Here is a 25,643-nt window from a genome sequence, read left to right as displayed (position 1 = left end):
GCAGATATTCGATCATTCGTGCAAATCTTTCGCGAATACGTTACGCGAAACATTTTGAAACTTCATTATTGCGTTGATCGTCCGATTATCACGATCGTATTGATAAAATTCGAAATAAATTCATTTTTGTATTAAATATGCACATCTACGGTAAATATGTCGTAACATTTTAACATTTTCGAGTTGCATTTAAATTTTACCAACGTAATCATGGCAGTTGCGTCTCATTACGGTGCTAATAAAATTTCAAAGTGTTTTATGTAACACGCACGAAACACGCAGATAGGAGTCTTTCGTGGTAAGTGTTGGAACAAATATTACTTTCGTGGGTCACCGCGATGATTCTCACTCTATCGAATCCTGGATTTTTTCACTCTCGACTCTCCTATGACTCATAAAGTTCTCGTTTGCGTAATCATATCGCATTTTTATGATTCTCACACGCGCAACACACGTTCTTGCCGCGTATAGTCGGATTTTCACATATCTCGTACGTAATTCGCGCATTAAATCTTCAATCATTCGCTATTGTTACACTAGCGTAAACGTTTATTCTCTCGTTTCTGTATTATTCGTGGTTCACGCGATTATGCTCACTTTCGCACGAACGTATTTCTTTTTTATTATTCGTTCGAAGATTGCTAGATATACCGCGTGTATCTACCTACTGTGCGTTTCAGGGAATTTATTAGCCGGGAGTTTGTTTTCGTGAACCGCGATCCGGCAAAGTGGTCGTTTTATTCGAGTTGGACTTTCTCGTTGGAGAATGAAGATTATTGGAATACACCGGTATAACAGCTTGTCTCGTACATACTTACGAGAACCACGTTGCTCGATTAATGTACACAACCGTTTCTCGTTCGTCGTGTTTCGTACGCTGTATAAAGTCGACTCGTTTTGCAATCGACTCGATTCCTGCCGCTTCCTCCCATAAATCTTTTACGTGTAATTTATTCCTCGATCGATCGCGCGTATTTTATTTTCGAGTAATCAGCATTTTCGAGGCATGTAGCTAAATGAAGACCACACAGGAAAAACGCTGTAAGTGCACTAAGTGGTGGGAAGGTAGAGAGAAAAAAAAAAGGAAAGGAAGAAGAAGAAAAGAAAGACGATGGTAGAGGAACAAGAAGAACAAGGAACGAAAGAAAGAATAAGGAGAAAAGAAGAGGAAGAAGGAGAGCAAGGCTAAATAAAGCTACTAGGAGTATGAATCTACCTTTGTACATATCTGCTGGTTTTAATATTCCAGAGCGAATGATCTAACTCTCAGTCACAAACAGCGTCTATATCTTGTCTAAATTTTTACAAATTTTGAACTATGAACGCACGCTAAATTCTAACTGTTCTAACTAATTCTAAATTTATCAACTACTTCAAACGTTGATCGACTCTGTATATGGGTAACAGACGCTACAACGATCCGTATCTTTTGCATATTCAAATATATATGATATATATGTCGGAGATGTAGGGACAACGGGCCTTTCTTTTGGAATTTTGGGAAGATTTCCAATACTTTACTCAAATAATAGAACTTTGAAGTAGAAGTTGCGATAGGATTTGATTACGTTTGCCCGAGATTTGTGACAGTGGGCTTGGGCTCGAGGTGACACAACTGGTCGCCGAACGTAGCAACGGTCATGGGACGAACGTTTTTTACTTAACAGTAGAAGTACCAATTTTGAGGGACACACGCTGTATTAACGAACAAGCCCCGAGGCAGGAGCTGTGACGGCTTCACGCGGGTCTGCCTGGTAACGGCGCCTGGAACTTTGTTGATAACCCCGATCAATACGCAATTGACAAATGTGATCGTGTCAGTCTTTTATTCTTACGATCACCTTGAAGAGTTTACGTACAACGTCTGGTCAATCAGTCTGAAAGATATCGTACGTCACAGCTAACGTCGCTTTGAGTTTCAAAACATATTCGATTGTACAAAGAGTAATACCGCTGACCGTGGATTCGTTCGAACCTAAGAACATTGTGTTTACTTTAAGAGTGTCTAATAACCACGTTTAATTGTTAAACCTTGTTTAATCGACACTTGTACGTATAATCGTAAATATAAACCTCTTTGAGCAACTACGATGGCTTGTCCTAATGAAGATACGCAACGCGCCCCTAGAACTAGCGCCAACCCAATAAACCCGACATATATATTCAAAATATGGAATTTGAAAGTTGCTCCCCTGTAAGGAAGCGTAACTCGATCACGTTGTATCGTCTTTGGAAATTCCATCGCGTAGTCTCGCCATCGCAAACGCCTGGAAAAGACACAATGACGATTTTTATCAACGGTCTCGACGACATTTTTCGTTGCTTTTCGCCTTATCCGCATGGTTGGCGTTACACGTTAACGGATGCAGCGTCAATCGGTGAATGAATCGAGTCTTCTCATTGTTTCACTTTAATCGAGTATACGGACGTTAGACTAAGAACGTTACCGCAAACCAGCCTGTGGCACTTCCGCGACACGGAGGACTGGACCGGTTTTCCATGCTGGATACGAATTGCTGGCTCGTCCTTTTGCTGCACTGTGCACCATAGAGCTGCAGAATATATACATACACATAGCGCTCTCACGCCACGCTAGAATTTTGTTTTACGAACAAAGCGTTCATTTACACTCGCTTGCTCGATATTTCATCTTTCCTTCCTTGTTATTTCCTGTATATACGCGTTAGCACTGCAAATATCAGCTTTCGAATTTTCCATTGACAAACTGTTGGAAACGTTCTAGTTCTGTTCCGGATCTCGCTCGAGATTCGAAGTAATTCTAGACTATCGTCGGTATTGTAGTTACCCTGATGAGAAACTTACAAGTTTAAACCGATTTGTGTCACTCGAGGTACGCGCGTGTTATCGCGATCGGTTTCCAAGGGAATTTGCTGGATTCCGCCAGAGGACAAAGGTCCAATTCCAACTAACATCTTGGTTTGTTGACCGGTTACCTTCAAATTGCAACGTCGTAGCGTGTAACAATGCAGAGTCGCGTTAAATGTTGACTCTTAGCGATAAAAGAGCTAACAATATCTACGATGTATCTCTTCGTGTCGTACGAATCTCGATGTTCGAATCGTGTCGTACGATCTCAAAACTGATACAAATACAAACGCAAGATCCATACACCGTAAACGAGTACAGAGAAGTCTGTTTACTCTACATACGCAATATCGTTAACGATTTACGCAACGAGATTCCTCTATCGTGATAAATAGAAGGACAGGGCGGACGACAAAGTAAAGAAGGACAAAACGAGGGAGAAAGAGAGAGAGAGAGAGAGAGAAGGAGTAAAAGAGAGATGTACGTTGTACGCTATCTCTTCTTACACGATGGACACTCTCTCCCTTGCGATGATGTAAAAGTTGATCGTGCGTCAAGTGCAACGTCGCGTGACTAACGGAAATAGAAGGGCTAGATCACGTCGAGGGTATAATTGAAAATTAATTGGGGCTTGCAGCTTGCGTTTTCCGCGAGATGAGAAAATAAGAAGCGGCCCTATCGTCTGGACGCGTCGAAGAAGAACCACGAAGACGACGACCATCTTGCCGACAACGAGGACAATTTCATCGACCCGGCTAATTCTCTGCCTCTTTGTCGATACATAAATTCCACACGGCAACCCTATTCGTGGTGGTTTGTCGTGTCCTCGTTCGAACGGTGAATCCCTTTTTTCCGGTCGGGGCGATGAATTTTTAAACTAATCGCGGGTCCTTGATCGAATCGGCGAAGTAGGCCATAGCGAACTGGCGGGATTCATCGCGAAATCCAGGAAAAATCCGACGCCTTATTCCACGGCCGCTCGTAGGAATCGTAGTAATTGAGGGGAAATGAGATATCAGGGCTGAAGAAATTCCTCGAAGATTCACATTTTCTAAGAATATCGGTCCTTTGAAAGCGCTAGTGAAATTGCAGCGCGACCATTGCTATTAAGAATTCGTTATCGTTATCACGGTACGTTGCACATATTGAATATATTTTTCATAATATATATCCAAGTCCAAGATATCACAGTTTAAATCTGTGAAAAACAACAGCTGAGGTAAGAGTCGAGCGTGTGTCGATTATGCACATGTCTGCAGCAAATGCATTAATATTCATGTATTTCAAGAACGTCTAAAGCAACCTTCTCCCGATACGATATACGTAAGTTTATCGCAGTGAAATAAGTTCTTGCGCTATTTTCTTTTTTATACGATATCAAGATCCGGCAGTATTGGACACGTTCAAATCAAAACTTCGAAAGTTTTGATAACTATGTAGTTACGGAACAAAGAGAAACATAAATAAATAAATAAATAAATAGAAGAATAAGTAGATTCCCTACGTCATATGTTATTTAACAATTAATTATAACTCCTTTAATAATCACGCGCGAGGCGCCAGCGGAAGCGACAAATCCGCACGAACCGCAACGCCAGAATCACACGTTCCATTATCGTCAATTTGTCGCGGAGCACACAATCCGCGAGAGACTCTCATTTCCGCGATTGAATATTTCTCGCTCCGGTGTTTTTAGGTCGTCGATTATTCGCCAGATGATTAATTAACCAATAGACGATGCGTGGACGTGGTTAAATAATTAAGTACGAACGATATCGTTGTAATTGATATTAGTCGTATCGTTTCAATCGACGTTTTACGATCGAACGACCTGCCTCCGGTTTTCTTCTTTTTTCCGTTCACCGTTCTTCTTTGAAAACACAATTTCCTCGTAACCGTTGTTCCAACATATTTACGCGTATATTAAAGCATCGATTACGAGCGAACGTCGAGAGGGTAAGGGACGGATGACGGGAAAAGAGAGCTTTGCGAGAAACGTCGGGCAAATCCGGAGAGGAAAGAATAGCGCGAACTGACAACGGAAACAAGCCGTGTGTATCCTACAATATCCGGCTGGCCGATGCAACGTCAAGAGCATTCGTACACGGCGTTCGAAACACCGTCACGGTTCGTTAAATATTGATACTTCAATTTTATATTTACGCAAATACCGAATACGTATTTTTCGTACGTAGTTTTCGTTTCGTCGTTATTACGACGGCGGAGGCGCGTTACGCAAAATATTTCAAAAACAGAACGATACGGCACAGCGCGGTATCCCGGTCGTTTCCGCGTTTATCGTTCATATTTTTGTGTCTATTATTGCGCTCGCGTACCGCGTTCGTTTCGTCGATATATTCCATCGATTTCCATCGTTTTTCATCTTCCGGCCGCTGCGATATCGAGACTAGGGGAAGGATACTCGTTGTTCTCCGCTTTGTTTCCAACGATTCGCGTAACTCGTTACGGCTTCTAGCGGCGTAAACGGTTTTAATTAATAATTTTAATGCGAAACGAGTAATAGAGGTTCGATTGACCTGGTTTCTCAAGGGTCCGGTTCTCCAACGATACAATCGTTTTCCACCGAGTAGGTTGGGGAAATAATAGTTAGACCAAATGAAACGGCGAGTTCTACTTACCTGCCGACATTTATCTTCGTTAATGTAACGAGCTTTTTTCCAACTTTTCGTTGCCGGAAGAATGCTCTTCCGGTTGCGGCGAGCAGCCGGAAATTCTGATTGCGTTTCCAACGTGCTACTGCGTTTTTTTCTCAAAATGTATAGAGTATAAATATATTTGTTCGTAAATTATCAGAGTATCGGCTGGTTTCGCGAAGGATGTGGTAATCGAATTAGATCATACGAGGAACGATTGGTTAATGAACGTTTTTGTAGAATAAATATTTGTAATGTTTTTCCCCATTACGAAATATAAATTAGCGATTATATTTTTTATCTATATATCACAGTCTCTGCTTACACTCCGTTAACAAAAATTGAGAATATACTCGATCGAGAACTTGGAAAGGTTTCCAAAATTATCGTTTGCGGAATCATTCGCAATATATCTAGGATAACAAATACGGTCGAAAATTTAATAACGCGAATGTCAAAATCGATTAAATCAGCGAATGAAAACATCGTTCGAGTAATTGGTTAAGAGATCAGTAAGTTTCTATACAGATGATATATTTTTATATAATATCATTATAATACTATTATAAGACGAAATAATAATTCTTAACAGTTGAAATAATTTTCTAACAATTTTCCTGTTCTATCTCGTTATTCCGTACGTATTTCTTGCTTCGTGTTTCGTGTTAATTGAACGTTATCGCTTTATTTACGAGTTACGTCCGCGCAGCCTTTGTTTATTCAAATTCCACGTAATTGAATCGCGTACACCGTACGCGTCTAATATGAATATAATAAAGGGAGGCGGGGTGGGGGTAAATTAAAATGCAACAATACGCACGATGCGTAAATACGATATACCGTATATGCGTGTCGATTGTTCCTCGAAGATGCAACAGCAGCGAACCATAGGAACCGAGGCAGCCAAAGCATTTCCGGTCAAATGCAATGGCTGACCTTGACAATAACTTTCTGTTATTTCAACCGCGACCAACCCGATGCATCGTACGATTTTTTCTTTACGGCCAAGCAGGCTCAAAGTTACCGTTGAATTATTATTCATAAACGTTAAAGAACGCGAGTTACAAGAAACGTCGCGCGACCTGGTTGCGCACAACATGCATCGCGGCATCGATTTTCTTTTTCAATGAGAACGATGCGGCCGTACAACAGTACGATTTAATCCGTTCAATCGTCGATCGGATTTTTATTATCTCTGTTATGCGCCGTTTGTTTACAGAATATTTACTCCACTGTTACATCGTTACGTTTTATGGCAAGGGAGGAGAATAAAAATACGAGATGTTACAAGGTAGTTTCGTTGTAAAAGTAATTTTGTGGGGATTTTGGTCGAGAGTATATTATCGTATAATAAAAATTATATTATAATAAAGAGAATATTATAATTTAATTTTAAAGTAAATTTAATTTTAAATAATAAAGAGAATTTATAATTTAAGGAATAAAGGAATCGAGTAATTTTGTAATTTTAGTTGGCAGGAAAAAATGTAGTATATTACGACGTGAATGGTTATCGGTAGGTCCCGCGATGCGTTTTAGATACTTGTAGATCGAATTACTTAATTTTCCACTGTTACATTTCGATTTTTAACGTGTTTTTTTTTTTTGTAGCTTAAAATACGCGGATATCCGATAGTCCGCGGAGTTTTTTACGCATTTGCAGAAATGCACAATTTCCTTTCTACCGATTAAGCAAAATGTCAACGATCTGTTATATGATCCAACGAAATTAATTAACAGTTATAGAACGTACTTGTAACTCCGTTTGTATAACTTTCCAACATCTAAACTTCCTGCATTGCCTTCATATTTTTGCATATCAAATTTTCTATATGAAATATGTTAATTCGCGTGCTGTATTTATATGTGCGATATCACACGCTCATCGTCCGCGTACAGAAACGCGTACATCGCACAGGCACAAACGCATGCCAACTAAAACACGGTTTTAAAACGCGTTTAGCTAGCCGACACGCGAAAACAAAGTTAATATTTCTGTCGAATATCTACCAGTAGTATTATGTCCAATATTCTGCAACAGCAAAATGTATTATAGAACGATAAAATTAGCGGAATAGATTGCGCTAATTATTTCCAGCAATTAGTCTAATTTCTTAATTCCACGGTTACGCTGTGCTAAGCATTAATGTAATGTAAGTAATGCGCTTAGAGCATCCATTGTCGTTAGCATTTTCGTTCAATTTCCGGAATTGAAACACGGTGGCCTAACGAGGTAACAGGGATACGCAAAAATCCTCGATCTTATCGTTATAGTATTCTTTTGTACGGAGTAGTGGGAGCACGTCTATCGATCGTGAACTGAAAAGCAGTAGTAACCAGAAACGTAACGAGCTGGCCACATTGGCTTTCCCTGCAGTCGTCAACGGTGACTCACAGCTCCCTGTGGTTATCGTCTCGAGGGACAACGATTCAACAATAAAGTGGATCGCCCGACTGCCTGGTATCCTAACGTTCGTTACAATGTGGCTCGCCATGTTATCTCATTTTCACCATGATTTCTACGTAAACGACTTTACGAAACTGTTACATAGCAACTCATAGCAGGCATTCGAACATTTACCGGAGAATTTTTCTTATAGGTATATTATGTTTGAAACTTTTTGTAATTATAACTATATAATTACTTATCGTATCGATATATTATAACTTATAACTTATAAGTTATAATTATAGAAAATTGTGGAAGCAACTCGAAAATGCGTGTAAAAGTTGCAAAATATTTATTGCAAACGTACGTTCAATGAAAAATTGATGTTACAGCATGGATAGTAGCGTCAAACGCGCAACTAGTGTTAAAGATAAGTCTTTTATATCGTAGCCTATTGATATAGCGAATAACAAGAATAAATAATTGTTTAAATATATTGATGAGATTTGCAAAACGTAGGTATATTTCCAATAAATATTTTCCAACTTCTGTATACGGTCTCAAAAGGCGGCAATCGTAGAACTGTTCGATAATAAATCGTCGGAACGATTGTTGAAAAATCACCGAATATCGAGGAAAACGTATACAGCACGATCTGCGAACGATTATCGTATTTTGAGATAAATGTGGACAGGATTAGATCGGAGTTAATGCATATAATTTTGGAAGCATTAGATGACGCGGATAGCATTAGGATTATTAGACCCGATATGAACGCATTAGATTCAATACAGGCGACCGTTGGTTCGTCGAACTCAATGCGAAACTCTGGGTTCATTACACTCAATATAAGTCATATCGGATTCATTGGCTTTGATTTGGACACATGTGGGTCATTGAAGACCGTACACACTAAGTGAGATTTAATTTAGATCACGCTGCTTCCCTTAGAGCCGATACAAATCGTGCCGAAAATTTGTCCGAAATTAATAGACCATGCACGGATTATTCAAGATTCTTCGAGCTTTATACGGATCACCCATACGTTTACTGTTTGTGCAACAAACGATAGAAATAGTCTGGAAATTTATAGAAGAAACGTATAGGCTCGTAATTTGGACACCAACGAGCTACTAGCAATATCGCAAAGGTCGAGGATACGTGGATAAGACTACATGGCTACGCACGAGGCTGCGTAGCTTTGAACGATACTAATCATGTCCTTTGATGTTCAGAGTTTTGTCTGCTCTCTGCGAAGTCGAGTACCGAATCGATGGTTTCTACGGGTCTGATAGACTCAAAGCCTCTGTGTAAGCTCTTAAGCCAGACGAGCTCGAAGGTAGATAATTCAGAGTTCATATTACTGCGGTGTGACGTCCGTCAATTTCTACGAATCCAGGATGGCTCCTCCTATCGATTTTTGTTCTATGTTTAAGAACTATCGTGCGTGCACCTGTATGATTTTCCAATCAGCCATGTAGATTTCTACAGTTTTCAGACAAACTACGTCGATCTGAATGCGTTGTAAGTACGTGGGAGCATCAACTTCCGCTGGTTCGGGGCTACTCTATTTCGATTTCCATCAGTCTATAACAGAACACATCTGTGTCTATGAGTTGCAGACTATTAATATCCCCAAGCTTAGATTCGACGAACAATTCTAATTAAATAACTTCTAGTTACGCGTGAAAAATATACGCGTGTACCATCCTGGATGGTTCAGTACGATCTATCGTTACGGAATCGTGCTTTCGATTATATAAAAAGACAAGTGGAAAAATACAGAATAAATAGAAGACTGGACGTTTGCATTGTCCAGTAACAAGGGACACATGCATCGTTCAAAATCGATAATTCCCATCGGAACGAGAAAAGTGCATCTTAGCATGCATTTGATCAATGCGTATTAATTACACGCTCGTGCTACGAGCTTGTTCATTGTGCAAACATTCAATCCGCCTGCTCTTCCTGTTACGACTCATTACGAACAACGTTCTAGTTTACGTCTTCTGTTACGTTGCACCATTGTAACATTGCACCGACCTGCGAATCACGGATTCAACGTCCATCGATATTACGCAACGTGTTTTCGTTGGTACCACGCTTTTCCGCGTTATCCATGTCAAGGCAGATCAAGTAGATGCGGTTAACACAGTTATTATAACGTTTTCGATACGTAACGTCGATTCGATTATCGGTCACATTCCGCGTGTTATCTGTTTCTACATCCGTGTGCGTCGAATTCCTTGATAGTCATCGTAGAACGAAACGTCTCCAACCTTGACCTTTTTTCGTGCTCTCTGTCGCGTTACTCTGATCGTTTTCGATATTTCCTCGACGATTTTACATCTCTGTTTTCGAACGTTCGTCATTACGCTCGGGGGTTCACACGTAAAATGCATCTCCATGGCAGAAATTAATAAATTACAACCGATGGCTAGCTACAGTGGCTCGCGAAAGTGTTCGAACGCTTGTAGAAACCTTGCACGAATATACAGGGTGGTTGGTAACTGGTGATACAAGCGGAAAGGGGGTGATTCTACGAGAAAAAAGAAGTCGAAAATATAGAATAACAATTTTTTTTTTAATTTTTTTTTAATTTTTCCATCAAAACAACGATCTACAGTGAAATCCGTTATAACGTACCGCACGCGTACCGATCGAAAATTCAAAGTCGATTTTCTCGAAAACGAAGCCTCGAACGAAAAATTTTTATTCTATATTTTCGACTTCTTTTTTCGCCTAGAATCACCCCCTTTCCGCTTGTACCACCAGTTACCAACCACCCTGTATTATGTGCATTATACGAAACATTTTGTTTATTTTATTTCATTAGCGCTGCGGTGAAGCACGATTATCGGTAACATTTTTGGTAAGTTTGAAACAGATCTGAAAATACGTAAAGAGAATCGCACGATATTTTAATCGAAGCGTATATTTTACAAAAGTCACGAGATTTAAACGGTACCGATAAGTTTCGATATTCGGTCGATATCTATCGCGCGAGCTGTAACAGAAGCCAATCGTCAATTCCGTAAATTGAAAATTATAAAAGTTTATCACTTTTTATGTCATCTTCTTGCAGTAAATAAATTAATGGTATGATAGCCGTTTCGAATGTGTAAATCAAGCGCGAGTCGAACCCCAGTCACGTTATTCGTACGCTGAAATGAAAAAATCACCGAAAAGTGGTGTTGATTATCTTTTTCTAACGAGTTCAATATACGTACGCCGACGATAAACGTTTTGTAGCGTTTGTACTCGTATTTTTATATCCTGTGTATTCGAGTTTTATGGAGATGATCACGCATCGCGATAGTCCTGCGAGGAGTGTTTAAGTGCTTTCGTGAGCCACCTGTATCTATAATTTTAGCTCGCTCCTACTTTAGCATACACGCGATATATCAGTGTTAGGAGTTATAAATTAAAATCTTTTAGCTATTTCTGGATATAATTCGTTAAACGTAATCGCGAATGCTATAAGAATAATTGTAACGTAAATCTGTCGTTACAATACGAAGACCACGGCGAAATAGAATTTCGAGTAGAATTAAAGTTCAAGGTTCGTCGGAGACCTTCGGTATCGGTCGATGAAAAAAATCGATCGTCTGGCAAAGATATAGTAGTCGCGTTACCATACACATCGTTGATTACGGATATGTCAAAGGCGCAACGTGCTTTAATTTAAGTCTCTTTAAAGTCTCCTTAAACGCTCTCATCGTGCGCGTATCTCTGGATATCCTTTTTCTATCGTTCTATCAAATAGTCTTTTCAGCCAAGTTACAAGAAAGTGCAGAAGTACGATGTCCTCTTGAGAAAGATTTCTAGATTCGAAGACGATATTAGACTTCGATTCCTGTGCTTTTTCAATTTTTATTTCGTCGTTATTTCTTTTCCTTTCCTCGTTATTTCTTTTTATTTTTCTTTGTCTCGCCTTAAGGGCCGACGTTCACGGGGGTAATACGTGTACCACATTTTGCGCCTTCCTCGATAGAGAGACTCGTTGCCTGTGGGTGCAGCTCTGCTTCATTCGTTGGACGAGAAGAGAGAAATAAGAAAAAAGAAAAACAAACATGAAACAATAAAAGTTTCATCTCCTTTTAAAGATTCGATTTATCAAACGGCCTCATGATAAAATATAAATTATTGTTACGATGATATTTCATTACATATAGAAATCTTTATTTCCGCCTGCTTTTCCGGCTCTTCGCGCCGATTTCCATTTATACTACAACATAGAACAATAATTTTGCGACTTACGCACTGACAAATTCTCGTCTTAGATGATATTTCGCTGTGGAACGAATGGAAATAGACACGTATAACGGGTCAAGTAATCGACATCGAACAAGAATGCGAAGAAGTGCATTTATCGCTACGATTAAGCTCCGTTACATTATTTTGGAACAGCGTTATCTTTGTAGGCCATAGGTTATAGATTATAGGTTCAATTATTTAATTTTAAAGCGCTTCATCCTAGATCTAAATTTCACACGATAAAGAACGCGAATATTATCTGTCATGGAAAATGTGGAAGACACAGAATTAATATTAAGAAGATATCTTAAGTTTGGACAAAGTTAAAGCAACCTATGTTCTTCGTGCAATCTTCGAATCTAAATCGTTATGGTCGCTTACGATCCAACAAAATTGGTCGAGTTAAAAGAATTTGTTACGCGACTTACCATCGATCCAGCAAATTTAAAAAATCGTCCAACGATGATATCGAATAATTGAAAATTACTGTAAAATCTGTCTTGTAAAACGTTGCTCGCGCACGTGAAAGGAATTCCGACGAGTTGGATGAAGAAACGCATCGAGGAGACGTTGTAAAAGATATTGGAAATAAGTCTGGTTCGTTGGATCGATGAATTGCTTTTCCATCGGTTGCATAGACGTTGGCCAGAAAGAAGAGGACAACAGCGGTAGACGTCGAGCGACAGATTTTCCCGAGGCTGGTTGGTGGCTTCGCGTGAATAAGTAGCGCGCACAGGTACCACCTGTTACCTCGAAAGCTAAACAGCCGCTCCAATTAGGGGAACGAGCTTCTTTTTATCGCTGTTCCCGCAACGGAATGAAAGGGAAACCGCGAATAAACATTTTTCTCGTCGTATCTCGTTTCACGGGTCTACGATAAAGCGTCTCTCAGTGTTGGACAATTGCTGACCCCTTTCTTGAAAACACATCCGGTGTATTCTGCCGAGCTTTGTTAATTACTCGCGAAACGGACCTGCTAATTACAGGCCACAAGAGAACGATCGCAGCGGTGATGCTTCGTGTCGAAGAGAGTCGTGTTAATAAAAGAACAAATTTCTCGATGCTCTACGTTATAGCGAAGAATCTCCCGATCTGCCAAGTTGCTTTATTTTATACGTTTTTCATCGTGAAATTAAGACAATACGTGTTCTCGAATTTGAGAGATCTTTTAAAATCTGTTTAAGAGAATACGGTTAGGTAGAATGATTTAGAGGAGGTAACAAGATGAACAGGTGTTGGATCAACCAATATAAAGTCAGGTAATTTGGAACTTTTCGATTCTTTCCTAATCTACGCGTCGTTCTCCTTCAAAATTTCCCGGTTTGCACGTGATTAGAGGAAGTCGAATAATTTCCAACAATTTCTATTAATCTTATCATGTTTAAACTATAGGTATTTATATCGCAAATATTCGAACAGGTACAAGGATAAGCAGAAATGCAAAGCTCGCTCTCCGCGTCAAAATCCGTACAAAGATGAACGTGCATATAAACATGCGCGGTCCGTGTGTTGTTTCTAATTTAAAGCAGCCTAGGAAAATAAATAAATCTGCCAGGTGAAAAACGCAGCGAAATTCGTAGTCCTCGCGGAAATTTCTCGCGTCGATGCGAACAAACGGCGCAACATCGCATACATCGCGCGCGCATTGTGTACGCGTTTCGGCGCTGTAAAATATTCTGCCACGAATATGCGGTCTTCTTTAACTCGTGCAGTTTGTTCCGCAGTAAGGACGAAAAAAGAGAAAAGAAATGGATGCAAATCGATTTTCAGCGACGACGTCTGGGAACAACGTACATATTTTGCAACCCAGTGGCACTTTTTCAACCGCGAGGAAATTTCATTGAACGAAAACGGGTAGGAGAGACGTCGTAAATCCGTGACGTACAGTTGCTGGTAACACTGTGCTCGCGATAAATTAGCAACGCAGCTGATTGTTTAGCGAAATGTGCGCGTAGCCGGATGCTCGCGCTTGTTTACATCGTTTCATAGAGTAACTTCACGGTAGAAGCGCGAATGCGACGTACGATCACTGAACGAGACAACAGACCCATATATTCCCTTACGATCGACGTAGACTATATCTGAGAAGATTTTGCAAATCGTCCTTAACACCGGAACTACCGAACCGGTCGAAATGACCGGTTTCAGATGTCGTATCTTCGCGAGACTCCAAATAATATGTAAACATTTGTAGAGGATTGATCTTACCGAATATCACGAATAACAGTCTATATATTTGTGAGCAATTTATTACAGATATTAATTCGACACAAAGCACAAGTCCAGGTATAGTAACTCTTACGAAATAAATACGCGCTTGTCAAGAAACTGCGTATGTACGTCTGATGCGTCTGTATGCTTATGCTGAACTTCTACGCTCGTCATTTCGTTTGTTTATTTATACTGGTCGGGGGACAGTCGGAAAGTTTGAACTCGACTACGTTTGACGGTTGAAAATAGCGGCGACATTGTTTTGCTCGGAGTTCATTACTCCTTGCAATACCTGTGACCTAACGGGCATGATACTCCGAAACAAAACGACAACAGGATTTGAATTTGTCCTGCTCGCGTGCCGCTACACATTTTTGACAAAGTTAGCGTTGAATTTCATTGGGAAACTTGGATAGTCTTGAACAGTTTTGGATGGATGATACGCCATAGCGCGTATCGATGTTCGGAATTCAGAGATTCGACCGCTCTCCGTGAACCTCAAAAGGTTAAAGACTTAGACTTGAATGAATCGAGGATTTGGAAGGTCAGATAAATTCCTGAGATACAAACTCGAGGATCCCATATGTCCCATAGGTCCCATTGGTACTCTCGGGACAAATGAACGTAAATAAAATCCAAAGTTCACGCTAAATCTAATATAATTTTTGTAGCGATGACCTATGTCTATTTCTATGAATCGAAAACGATTCGTACGAGTCTCTGTGTCATATGTGACATTTTACGATTTTTGAGTTAACTGTGTACACGAAGTTAAGGTAAAGTAAGTTCACGATAAAAGCTTGGACGGGTTCGACGTACGATCATTGAACTAGATGGCAAACCCACACGTACGAGCATGTTTTCTAGGGAGCGGCCAGGACGACGTCCGTCCCTCTGGGACGACTTCCGTCAAAGAACGTACCCTTCAGCGGGCTTCCGGCGCGGCAACCGTCGAAATCGATCAAGTGTGTCACTTTCTATTTACGTTGACGCGTTGTACGCGCGGGAACCCGATCGTTGGGATCGTTTTGCTTTGCTTTCGGCTACGCATTGTACGCGAACATTGACGTATACAGGGTGGTTGGTAACTGGTGGTACAAGCGGAAAGGGGGTGATTCTACGCGAAAAAAGAAGTCGAAAATATAGAATAAAAGTTTAAAAATTTAAAGAATTAAAAAAATAACGTCAATGGAGACAACGATCTACGGTGTGATCCGTTATAACGAGACGCGATAAAGTGCACGCGTACCGAGCGAAAATTCAAAGTCGATTTTCTCGAAAACAAAGCCTCGAACGACAAATTGTTATTCTATATTTTCGACTTCTTTTTTCGCGTAGAATCACCCCCTTTCCGCTTGTACCACCAACCACCCTGTATATGTTCGTAGAGGGAACGAGTGGATGATAGTTTTCACGCGAAAAATCGATATCTTTCTCGCAGGCAGTGCTGCTTCGCTTTAATAAGGCAACACGCCGGTTTCTCGTTGAAAAAAACAGGCACGTTCATGGGAAGTATGTTTTCAAAGCGGATAAGTTGATACGTATGGTAGGTATGTGGTAAGCGTGGATCTGATTGAGTCATAGATCGCGTCGAGTGGGTGATTGGCGAGTGCAGCGTAGACGAGAGAAGATTGAGAGGACCGAGCGGAGAAGGAAGATATCATCGTACGTTTACGTTGGTCGCGATTCAGACGCGTTTTCTAAGAACGTAATTGGAAATGCATAGACATCGTTGGAATGTACAGTGAGGCGTGAGATTGTTGTTACGCGTGTAAAATATTTGAAAGTGTACGTATATCAATTTGGAAAGGGGGAATAATTAAATGATCATCGCGCGGCTGGCAAACGTAGCTGAAATCATCGTAGAAGCGGTTTAAACTAAATCGCGTATCTCTAAGATATATCTTCCTAATGATTCGAATAGTTCAAGGTAGCGTAAGAGATAGTTACGAAAGATTCAAATGAGACGCTCGGTATAAGCATACAAAGACATTTCACTCGCTCTACCCACTGATCCCACGTATCTTCTATCTTTATGCTCCTCGCTAGTACATCGGAGTGCGTTAAGTTCGAACCAAAGCTCCCAAGAATAGCTTAGACTTTCGACTATACAACTCCGTTTATCTGAATATATCGCGAGACAAACAATTCGTGCATATAACTGACGTTCATATAATGGAAATTCATTAGTTCGTCCTACTACTACCTTTGGTATCTCGTCCGAACGTGTTCAAATATGTGGGCCCAATTCGTAGAAATTCATTGAAACGGATACTGACGCTTCTTTTCGATAAATATGATAAAATAAATTGTTCCATCGCGTATTAATCGTTAAGCAACTACCGAATCGCAGGTAAATATCGATAAGATCGTAAAAATTTACGTAAATGTCGATGAACTATGATCGTCCAAAGTTCTAAATTATAATAAAGTAACGAGAGCTTTGGAAGCTTCCGAATTTTTAGAAACGAGTTCAACTAACAAAATATGACGCTTTTGCTTGTATTCTTGGACATTTTCTTACTCGGATGATCTAACGCTTATCCAACAGAATAGATCCGGTGTTCGTGGCTATAATCAGGGATGAACGCTCGTAGAATGATCGTTTAGGTATCGAACAACGATATTACAGCTTATTGAAATTTGCATAGGGCCTGGTTCGCCAATAAACCGAGCGAACCGCTATAATCCTGGATAAATTCCAACGTGGCGTTCCTGTTGGCCGCACACGTGAGCACTCGACGTTGCCCGAAATATTAAAGTAGGCCGGTAGCAAAAACAGATATGATCGCACAAAATTATCCGCTGCCTTGGTCAATTTTCTTTAGCCACGCCTTTATTCTTCGCCGACGTCTTAATAGTTTGTAATAACGTCAGGCGAATGTTCCTTCTCTTCAGTCGAAATAGCTCGTTGACAATCCAAGCAAAACTTCTTCGCTCTTACGTCTCTTTCTTACGAACTTTTATCAAGAAAGAAAAAGAAAATTCGAATTTTTGATGTAAGAGGTTGTTGTATAGCGATAAGTATCTCATAAGTTTTCTAGATATCTTGGAAGTCTAAGATAACGGAGAAGTTAAGATGGAACGTGAGAAACCAAGTTTGCCTAGGAAATTTGAAAAAACATATTTCATTAGGGAGGATTAATCAGCGTATATCGTTGCTATATCGCAGGTTTTATATTTACTTATCGACTATATACAGGGTGGTTGGTAACCGGTGGTACAAGCGGAAAGGGGGTGATTCTACGCGAAAAAAGAAGTCGAAAATATAGAATAAAAATTTTTCGTTCGAGGCTTTGTTTCCGAGAAAATCGACTTTGAATTTTCGATCGGTACGCGTGCACTTTATCGCGTCTCGTTATAACGGATCTCACTGTAGATCGTTGTCTCGATGGAAAAATTAAAAAAAAAAATTTTTTTTTCTATATTTTCGATTTCTTTTTTCGCATAGAATCACCCCCTTTCCGCTTGTACCACCAGTTACCAACCACCCTGTATATACCAACTATATTAATATTTACTACGTATAATATGGAAAAATATACAAAATATCCAAAGTAGAGCACTCGTTGTAATATTTGGATTAGGATAGGTATCGAACGTTGATACGTATACGAGTTTCACTTATTCGTTCTATTCATAAAAATAAGAATTTACATAAGCATGCAATCTAGGCAGCAAGAAAAATGACGGACCATTATCAAAGGTTGGTCCTTTCGTTAGAGAACCGTGTTATTTTGTCACGTTCCGTTGCCAAATGTGCCGTAAACGATACTCCGGTCTGATTTCATGCAGACCACGTAGAGTATTCATGATACACTTCAGACGGCTCTGGGATTTCGGAGCGTATATCGTCTCGGAGTTTGCGAATGATATAGTATTCCGTCAGCGTGACTGACTATTTAAGATCTTCTGGAACTATTAAAACGGGATTCCCTGGTATTATCAATGACAGTATTTATCGATCCGCGTCTAATACCTATTATTGAGATTAATCGTTGTCGTTCAAAGAATATACGATAAGAATATAAATCTTCTGGAGACATCGGGAATAATGGGAGCTCGGTGAAATAATAGCAGAGACGTATATCTTTTTATAAACGAAATGTGTACAGAAAACTACACGTAATATCTGTATTTATCCGGAGAATTTTATTATAAGTTTGCAAACGTTTACAAGCAATAATTTAACCGCTCTTTTTCTTCCAACCCGGTGTAATTATTCGACACGCGATACGTTAGACTCTGTAAAAGACGTTCAATAAAATCAGTTATTCGGTTAGCAGTTATTAAAAAGCAAATTATTCGAAGTAGTTAAACCGATACGCTGATGTTTGAAACGGTAGTACTGTTTAAAACGGTAAACTGTAATAATCACCGGATCATTGACAACCAGTCTCATAATCGAAACGCATTATTGTATAAAATATACTCTCGCTTAGTTGATGGTTAAAACCTGTTTCTCTTTATGTTCCAGGTGATAGACTTTGGTTCGAGCTGCTACGAGAACCAACGCGTCTACACGTACATTCAAAGTCGCTTCTATCGCGCTCCGGAGGTGATCCTTGGCGCTAAGTACGGTATGCCGATCGACATGTGGAGCCTCGGTTGTATCCTGGTGGAGCTGGTTACCGGTTTCCCATTGCTACCAGGCGAAGACGAGGCGGACCAACTAGCCTGTATCATCGAGTTGCTAGGCATGCCACCGCCTCAGCTGTTAGAATCGGCGAAACGGCGCAGGCAGTTCATCAGCTCGAAGGGTTATCCGCGCTATTGCACCGTTATAACGATGTCCGACGGATCGATCGTATTGAACGGCGGTTTCTCCAGGAAAGGCAAAGACCGTGGCCCACCGGGTTCCAGGAATCTGAGACAGGTGTTGAAAAATTGCGACGACCCGTATTTCCTGGATTTCATTCATCATTGTCTCAAATGGGACCCGGAACAACGGCTGACACCTGGCAAAGCGTTGAAACACATATGGCTGCGTCGCAGGTTACCAGAGCTTCCAGAGAAAACGAACGACGCTCTGCCAGCGTTGCCGGCAGCCTCTGCGCCGCCTACCTCCGCTTCCGGCCTTCGTACTTCCGCGTCCGGTAGGAAGAGCTCGACCAAGTCGAACACCCTGCAGACCAACAATACGGAGAACACGAACAAGGTGAAACAGTTCAACGACATCTTCCACACAATGTCTACCATTTATTCGGCGCTGCAACGTAACGACGGTACAAGAGCAAGAGGAAAGGGCCAACCGGTGGCAACGAATCATCAAGCGGCAACCGTCAGCAGTCATCCATCTTTGAACTCTATTAGTGGTGACGCTAGTAGTAGCGGCGGTGGTGGTGGTGGTGGTGATGGTAGCAGCAGTAGCACTAGTGGTGGTCAACAGCAACAGCCTCAGCCGCAGCAACAGCAGCAGGCACAGCCGCAGCAGCAGCAGCAGCAACAACAACAGCAGCATAGTCACCAATTGCAAGGAAAACAACAGCACAACAATGGTTCGCACGGCTCGCACGGATCTCACGGTTCTCAAGGATCCCATGGTTCTCATGGATCGCACGGATCCAACGGATGGAGCATATCGTTCCTCGAGTGGCTGGAAACGGTGGACAATGATTAGCAAGGACATTCTCGAGGAACCGAGACGATTCGTAAGAAATACGAGGTCAGCCTTACTACCTTTTTCTAACACGTTTACCGTGTGATCGATACCGTGATCGTTGGCCTCGTGTCTCGTTGGCTCGTCGGATAATCGTCTGTCTCGACGGTCGTCTTTCGACGCGTTGTCACAACTCGTTGTCGAACGATACCGGGATGTACTAATGGTGTTCCTGCCTGTGGTAATATATTCGCTCGACGAGACAAGATTCCTCGGAGTCAAAGGAGAGAGAGAGAGAGAGAAAGAGAGAGTAACAGAGAGAGTGGCCTCGTCTTCGACCTCCGGATACTACTGTGATCTACGCGATATGTTACTGCAAAAAAAGAAAAAAAAAAAGGAAAAATAAGAAAAAAAAAAGAAAGAAAGAAAGAAACGAAAGAACTGGTGAAAAGGGCTGAAGGGACTGAAAAATCGATCGCGATACCTCGAATCATGTACCTCGCCTAGCTTGGCGTTGCTCTCCAATTTGCTTGTCCAGGATCCGTTTCTCGTCGCCGTTTGCTCGAGAAAAGGTGGCGTTGCACGATCTCGGTCGCGTTTCATCGAGGACGATTGCTTTTGATGTTCACTTTTGTGGTCGACCACTCGATACGATTCGCAAAGATATCTCCCGCTGTGTGTGCGTTAACACGTTACGTGTATTCGTTCGTTCGTATCTTCTGCGTCGCGTTTGCGTCCTATTATCGCGAAAACAGGGAGGACGACCACCGAGGTTATTGTGCCAAGGGAAGCAGGGGAACCAAAGATTTGCGCCACGTCGATGAATCGATTCTCCGAAGGTGAGAAGCGGTAGTCGAGAGGTTTATTCAGTTGACGCGCGACCGTTCTCTATGATACCGAGGAGGAGGGTCGCTCGGCGAAGCTCGTTCGTGGATATTTAGGACGTGGATATGTAGACATTACCGAGGCGCCGCAATACGAGGACCTTTTCACGTTCAACTAAGAAATCTAATAATCAAAGGGCATGTGCCTCGCTGAATAGATCGATCCGAGAAGCTTTTTAGGTCAGAAAATTCCTCTGTAATACTATCGGTATCGAGCAGAAGGGAAGGTTGATTTTCCCTCGGGTGTGCCAGCGTAATTGTTGATTAAAGGAGATCAAGCTTGTCTCCTTCGGCTCGAGCCGAAGCATCGATCAAACGGGACACGACGATCGTGAAAATGATGGATGCTGTTTTTCCAAGAACACGAAGGAACCGACGTCGATATCGAGAAAAAAAAATTCATAAGATACAAAGGCATTAGCATTCGCTACGCGTTTCTTTTTCTTCCTCTACCTTTTTAATGTAATTTCAATTTCATTCTCTTTCTTCTTTCTTTTTAACGTGACATTCGAAGTAAGCATTTTAGCCGCGTTAAATTATTTCGAGCGAAAGTGCCAAGCTTGATCGCAAGTTCCTTTATCTTTTTCTCGCTAAAAAAAAAAAAAAAAGAAGTGAATAAATAAATAGACTGCGCGTGAACGAAAAATGAGCTTCTCGAAACAGACCAGTATTCTGACGATAATACTTCGAAGACGTCTAATACCTCGAAGACGGATTTTAGAATCGGATCCGCGCTTCACCTTTGAACTTTCGTCTCCTTTGTCCGCAAGCGTGAACTTCCAATTCGAAGACGAACTTTTCCAGCTCCGCTCATTAAAATCGGTCTCTTTCAATTTCTACCAAATCCTCACTCCCGCGAAATACTCTTGCGATCGACTTTCCCCGCACCATACGCGACAACTGCCCCGAATCTCGCATTACGTATTCGTTATTCTCTCGCCGTTTATCAGCATTTATATTCCGATTGTTCTGGAAAGCGGACAAAGAAAGACTCGAAAACGGTAGCTCGTGGCAACGAGAGCTGTTCGTTTAATCCTGCATTTCGTAGCGTAAGCCGTGAAAATGCATTTATCGCGGGGAATCGCGTCGAACGAGGATTCGGACGCGGATGCGGAAACGGATTCGCGAGCTTCGAGCTCGCCGCTCGAGGTTTTCTTCCCTCGTCTTTTCATGGAAAAGACGCGCTTTGCAATTCGATATCGTAGCGGCAGATAGCCCGACTCGTTCTAACGGCAGATTTTCAAAGAAAATTGCTACGAGAAACGATGGCGGGCACCGACGTGCGCGAATCTGCCGAAGGAGATCCCGCTCGTATAATTCGGTCGCGACCCTGGCACAAAGCGAATTCGTGGTAATTTTAGTTTGCTCGTTGAACGCTTGATGCGTTTCACGATATCGGCGAAAACATCCTAAATGGAAGGACGTGCACGAGATGTGGACGAACGACGATCAAAAGGAACGAGGAGACAGCGCGAGGATAACATACAGAAAACGATAAGGAGAGAGAGAGAGAGAGAGCGTGTGTGTGAGAGAGTGAGAGAGTGAGAGAGTTATCGGGATGGCGAACGAGACGAGAGAGAAGATGACTATAAATTAGCCAACGATGAGACGAGTTATAATGTGACGAGTTACGAAAAGATAGAACGAGAAGCGTGTTTGATAAAAGAAACGAATTGTGGGAAGGGTGGGATGGGTGGGGGGATATAAGCAGCGAGACACGGGGTCATTAAATCGTGATATTGAACAAGATATCTTGTGATATGGAATTTAGGTGTACTGGGGTTCACGTTGATGAACATAGATAAATATAGATATATATATATACATATATATATATATATAAAATGCGTCTATATATTATATATTATAATACGTTGTAACGCTGATTCAGAGAGGAAACGAAAAAGGCAAAAATATCGCTACGATTATTAAAGAAATACGCGCGTAGTGAGAAGTAGTCAGCTAAAAGAAAATAAAATGAAACGCGTTACAAGGAGTGAGAATGAACAAAAAGAAAAAGGGAAAAAACGGTTTCGTGGAACGTTGCACGATTATTATATGTGTACGTATGTAACGATATCTTTCAAGATTCCTTTTTTCCTTTTTATTTCTAATTTCTTTTGCGATTACGAATCTTCGTTAGCCCCCTCCTTTTTTTTTTTGCTTTTTTTATTTCCTTCTTTTCGTAGAACGTACCGTTTCCGATTAATTTTGTCCGAGAGAGAACGTCCACTCGTCTTTTCTTCTCTCCTGTCTTTTTTTTCTTCTTTCTTTTTTTTTTATCCTTTTTTCTTTCGTAACGCGTGTACAGCATGTGAAGGCTCGTTCATTCGCCGGTCGAGGAACGCGGAGGAAACACAAGCATCCGCCAATCGATCTTTCGTGGCCGCGTCGGATTTTAGTTTCACCTGGATTTTTCGCGTTACGTTAGCGAGCAACGTATCCGCGCGTGATCCAACGATCGATCGTTAATACCACTGCCAATACCTTCCTACGTAAGTTCGGGCTCTCGTTTTCTCGTAGATACACGGAAAAGTGATCGCATGTATTATTTACGATCCTAGTCTCTTGCAGTGAAAATTTCAATAGCGTGTCCTCGTCGACGTCGTCGTCGTCGTCGTCGTCGTCGTGTTCGCACAAGGATTATCGTAATGAACGCGCTGGGCATGCTTATGGGCCGTGTGTGTCATTGTTATAAATAATAGGTAGCATTTTCACACTTGTTCGTATAAGAAAAAAGTTCGTATAAAAAAAAAAAAAGAAAAGATAAGAAAAAGACAACTGTATAGACGCAGGTGAAACGTTTACCATTTGCTCGAGTTTTGTTTTATAATATTAACCAGAGATGTAGATCGCTCGAGTTTTTACCTACGATTTAATTTAATCGATCACTCACTGTGCTTTACTGTGATCAAAACGTTGTCCATATTCGTTGTCGGTGCAAACTTCGGCTCAAACTAATCATGTGTATACATTACATTATTGACTGATCTCGAAGAAGATTGCGCAGAGAAATTCGTTGAACATCCTGCTTCTCTTCTTCTTCTTTTTTTTTTTTTTTTCTTATTTTTATTTCGTTTTGGAAAGAAAGAGAGAGATATACCTATATAGATATACGATAGCTATAAGCAATTAGGTCTCTCTAGGTTCTTCTTCGTACGTTGTTTTCTCTTCTTCTTTCCTGTATTTTTTCCCCTCCTCTTCTTCTTTTTTTCCTTTTCTTTCTTGTTTTAATTGCTTTCTTACTACTCATGCAACGCGTCCCGACGCCAATGAGTTTTAAGCGATCGCTTTAGGCTTATAACGTATACACGGCCGGGATATAAGCGCGGACCGTTCCAAGGTCGAGGCTTTAACTCAAGGCAAACGAGGGTGTGTTCCGATTGTCTGGAAGGCGTGCTCGAAGATTCCTCTTCTGGTGAAAAAAACCCGCGGAGGAAAAAAAGAACCAGATACGGACGATACGTTTTCGTTGCTCGCGCGCTTCGCTCGTACTTTGTATTTCCTTTTACATTGCTTCGTTGAATTCTCGTGTTCGATGCAAAACGACGAAACGAAAAATCAACACTACCGATCTGCCTTGACCTTCCATAACCGAATTTTTCTTTCGAGAAAAACGATGCTGTTAATTACAGATTTCCGTTCTTACCGGAACGAACCAAGAATCGTCCACTGTCGTAAATGGATCGTTCGACAAAATATCGATATCGCAAGCATAGAAAGAAACACGTAGCGAGATGAGAACGATACGAGATAATTGTTGAAACGTATAAACGGATGAACGTACGAAGAATGGTCTCTCGTAAAGAGTAAACTTGGAAATTAATTATCATTTTATCTATTTATTACTGCGACGTTATATCGGCTTGTCCGGAAGACTCGTCCCGATTTTTAAGGAATTTTTTCGCCGAGAAACCTAAGAGGCTTCGAAAGAACGACATATTCGAGTTGCGCGATAGACAGAGAAAATCCATGGAAGAAAATTGTATTTGTATAGCGTGATAAATATATATCGAATGGAAATGTAAAATCGGAACGAGCTTCGCGGACGGCTCGATATTTCACCGATATATCGCGCCAACGTTAAACGATTTATTTATAACAGTAACGTAACTTACAAAATTACCTATCGATATTTTTATTTTAACTACCGACTGCTGCGATATCACGCTTCGTCGATACGTTGCTAAACCCGTGCCGAGCCGCGGGTTAGCGTATTTTATTTATAAAATAATCGTTCCTAAAATGCTAAGTTAAAATTCAAATCTGCAATTAGCTTCGATCTCTTCTTCTCGTATGTAATTCAAATTCTGGCTATAGAGGGTTAAGGATACTCTGCCTGTAAACACGGAACAATACGTACCTATAGCAGCGATATCTGTAAAAAAAAATCCGAAACGAGACAGCCTTTTAAAGGACAATGAAACGCGATTCTTCGCGAATCAAGCGTTATTTGATATCGATGTATCGTATGTATAGGTGGTCGTCGGTGTGCTCGATAGCCGGACGATGAATTTCCTAAAAGGAGCCCGGCGAACATCAAAGCTGCCTATTAAAAATAAACGCTGTCACGGATTTTCACGATATTCACCTGGCGGAAATGCATATTAAAGCTTAACAACCGGCCACCCCGTACCCCGTGTACCTATGTATCGTGTCCTGGTATGCATGCATCTCTTCGGCTTGTACGAACACGAAAATATAGGACGCTGGGCGTTTCAACGCGACAAAAGAGCCAACCAGGGAAAAACGGTTCGATCGGACGAAAACGGAACACGGAAGGGTCGATGAATTTTTGCACGTTGGACCCGATAGCGTTCGCA

The 25,643-nt window shown here is 41.1% G+C and overlaps 1 protein-coding gene across 1 annotated transcript in view; it reads left to right on the top strand.

Annotated features, from left to right (window-relative positions):
- LOC117206554 (dual specificity tyrosine-phosphorylation-regulated kinase 2-like) overlaps positions 1 to 21,428 on the top strand; it is a 46,156-nt gene extending 24,728 nt beyond the window's left edge. Inside the window, exon 2 of the mRNA XM_033446015.1 lies at positions 18,815 to 21,428. Within this exon, the coding sequence (XP_033301906.1) occupies positions 18,815 to 19,957 (1,143 nt within the window). The 3' untranslated portion in view covers positions 19,958 to 21,428. The remainder of the gene's footprint in view (positions 1 to 18,814) is intronic.
- The last annotated feature ends 4,215 nt before the right edge of the window (positions 21,429 to 25,643 follow it).

The sequence above is a fragment of the Bombus bifarius genome, unplaced genomic scaffold, assembly GCF_011952205.1.
Source record: "Bombus bifarius isolate JDL3187 unplaced genomic scaffold, Bbif_JDL3187 scf7180000008008, whole genome shotgun sequence".
Classification (NCBI taxonomy): Eukaryota; Metazoa; Arthropoda; class Insecta; order Hymenoptera; family Apidae; genus Bombus; species Bombus bifarius.
The sequence above is the reverse complement of the archived record's forward strand: the minus strand, read 5'-3'. Positions and strand labels throughout refer to the sequence as shown.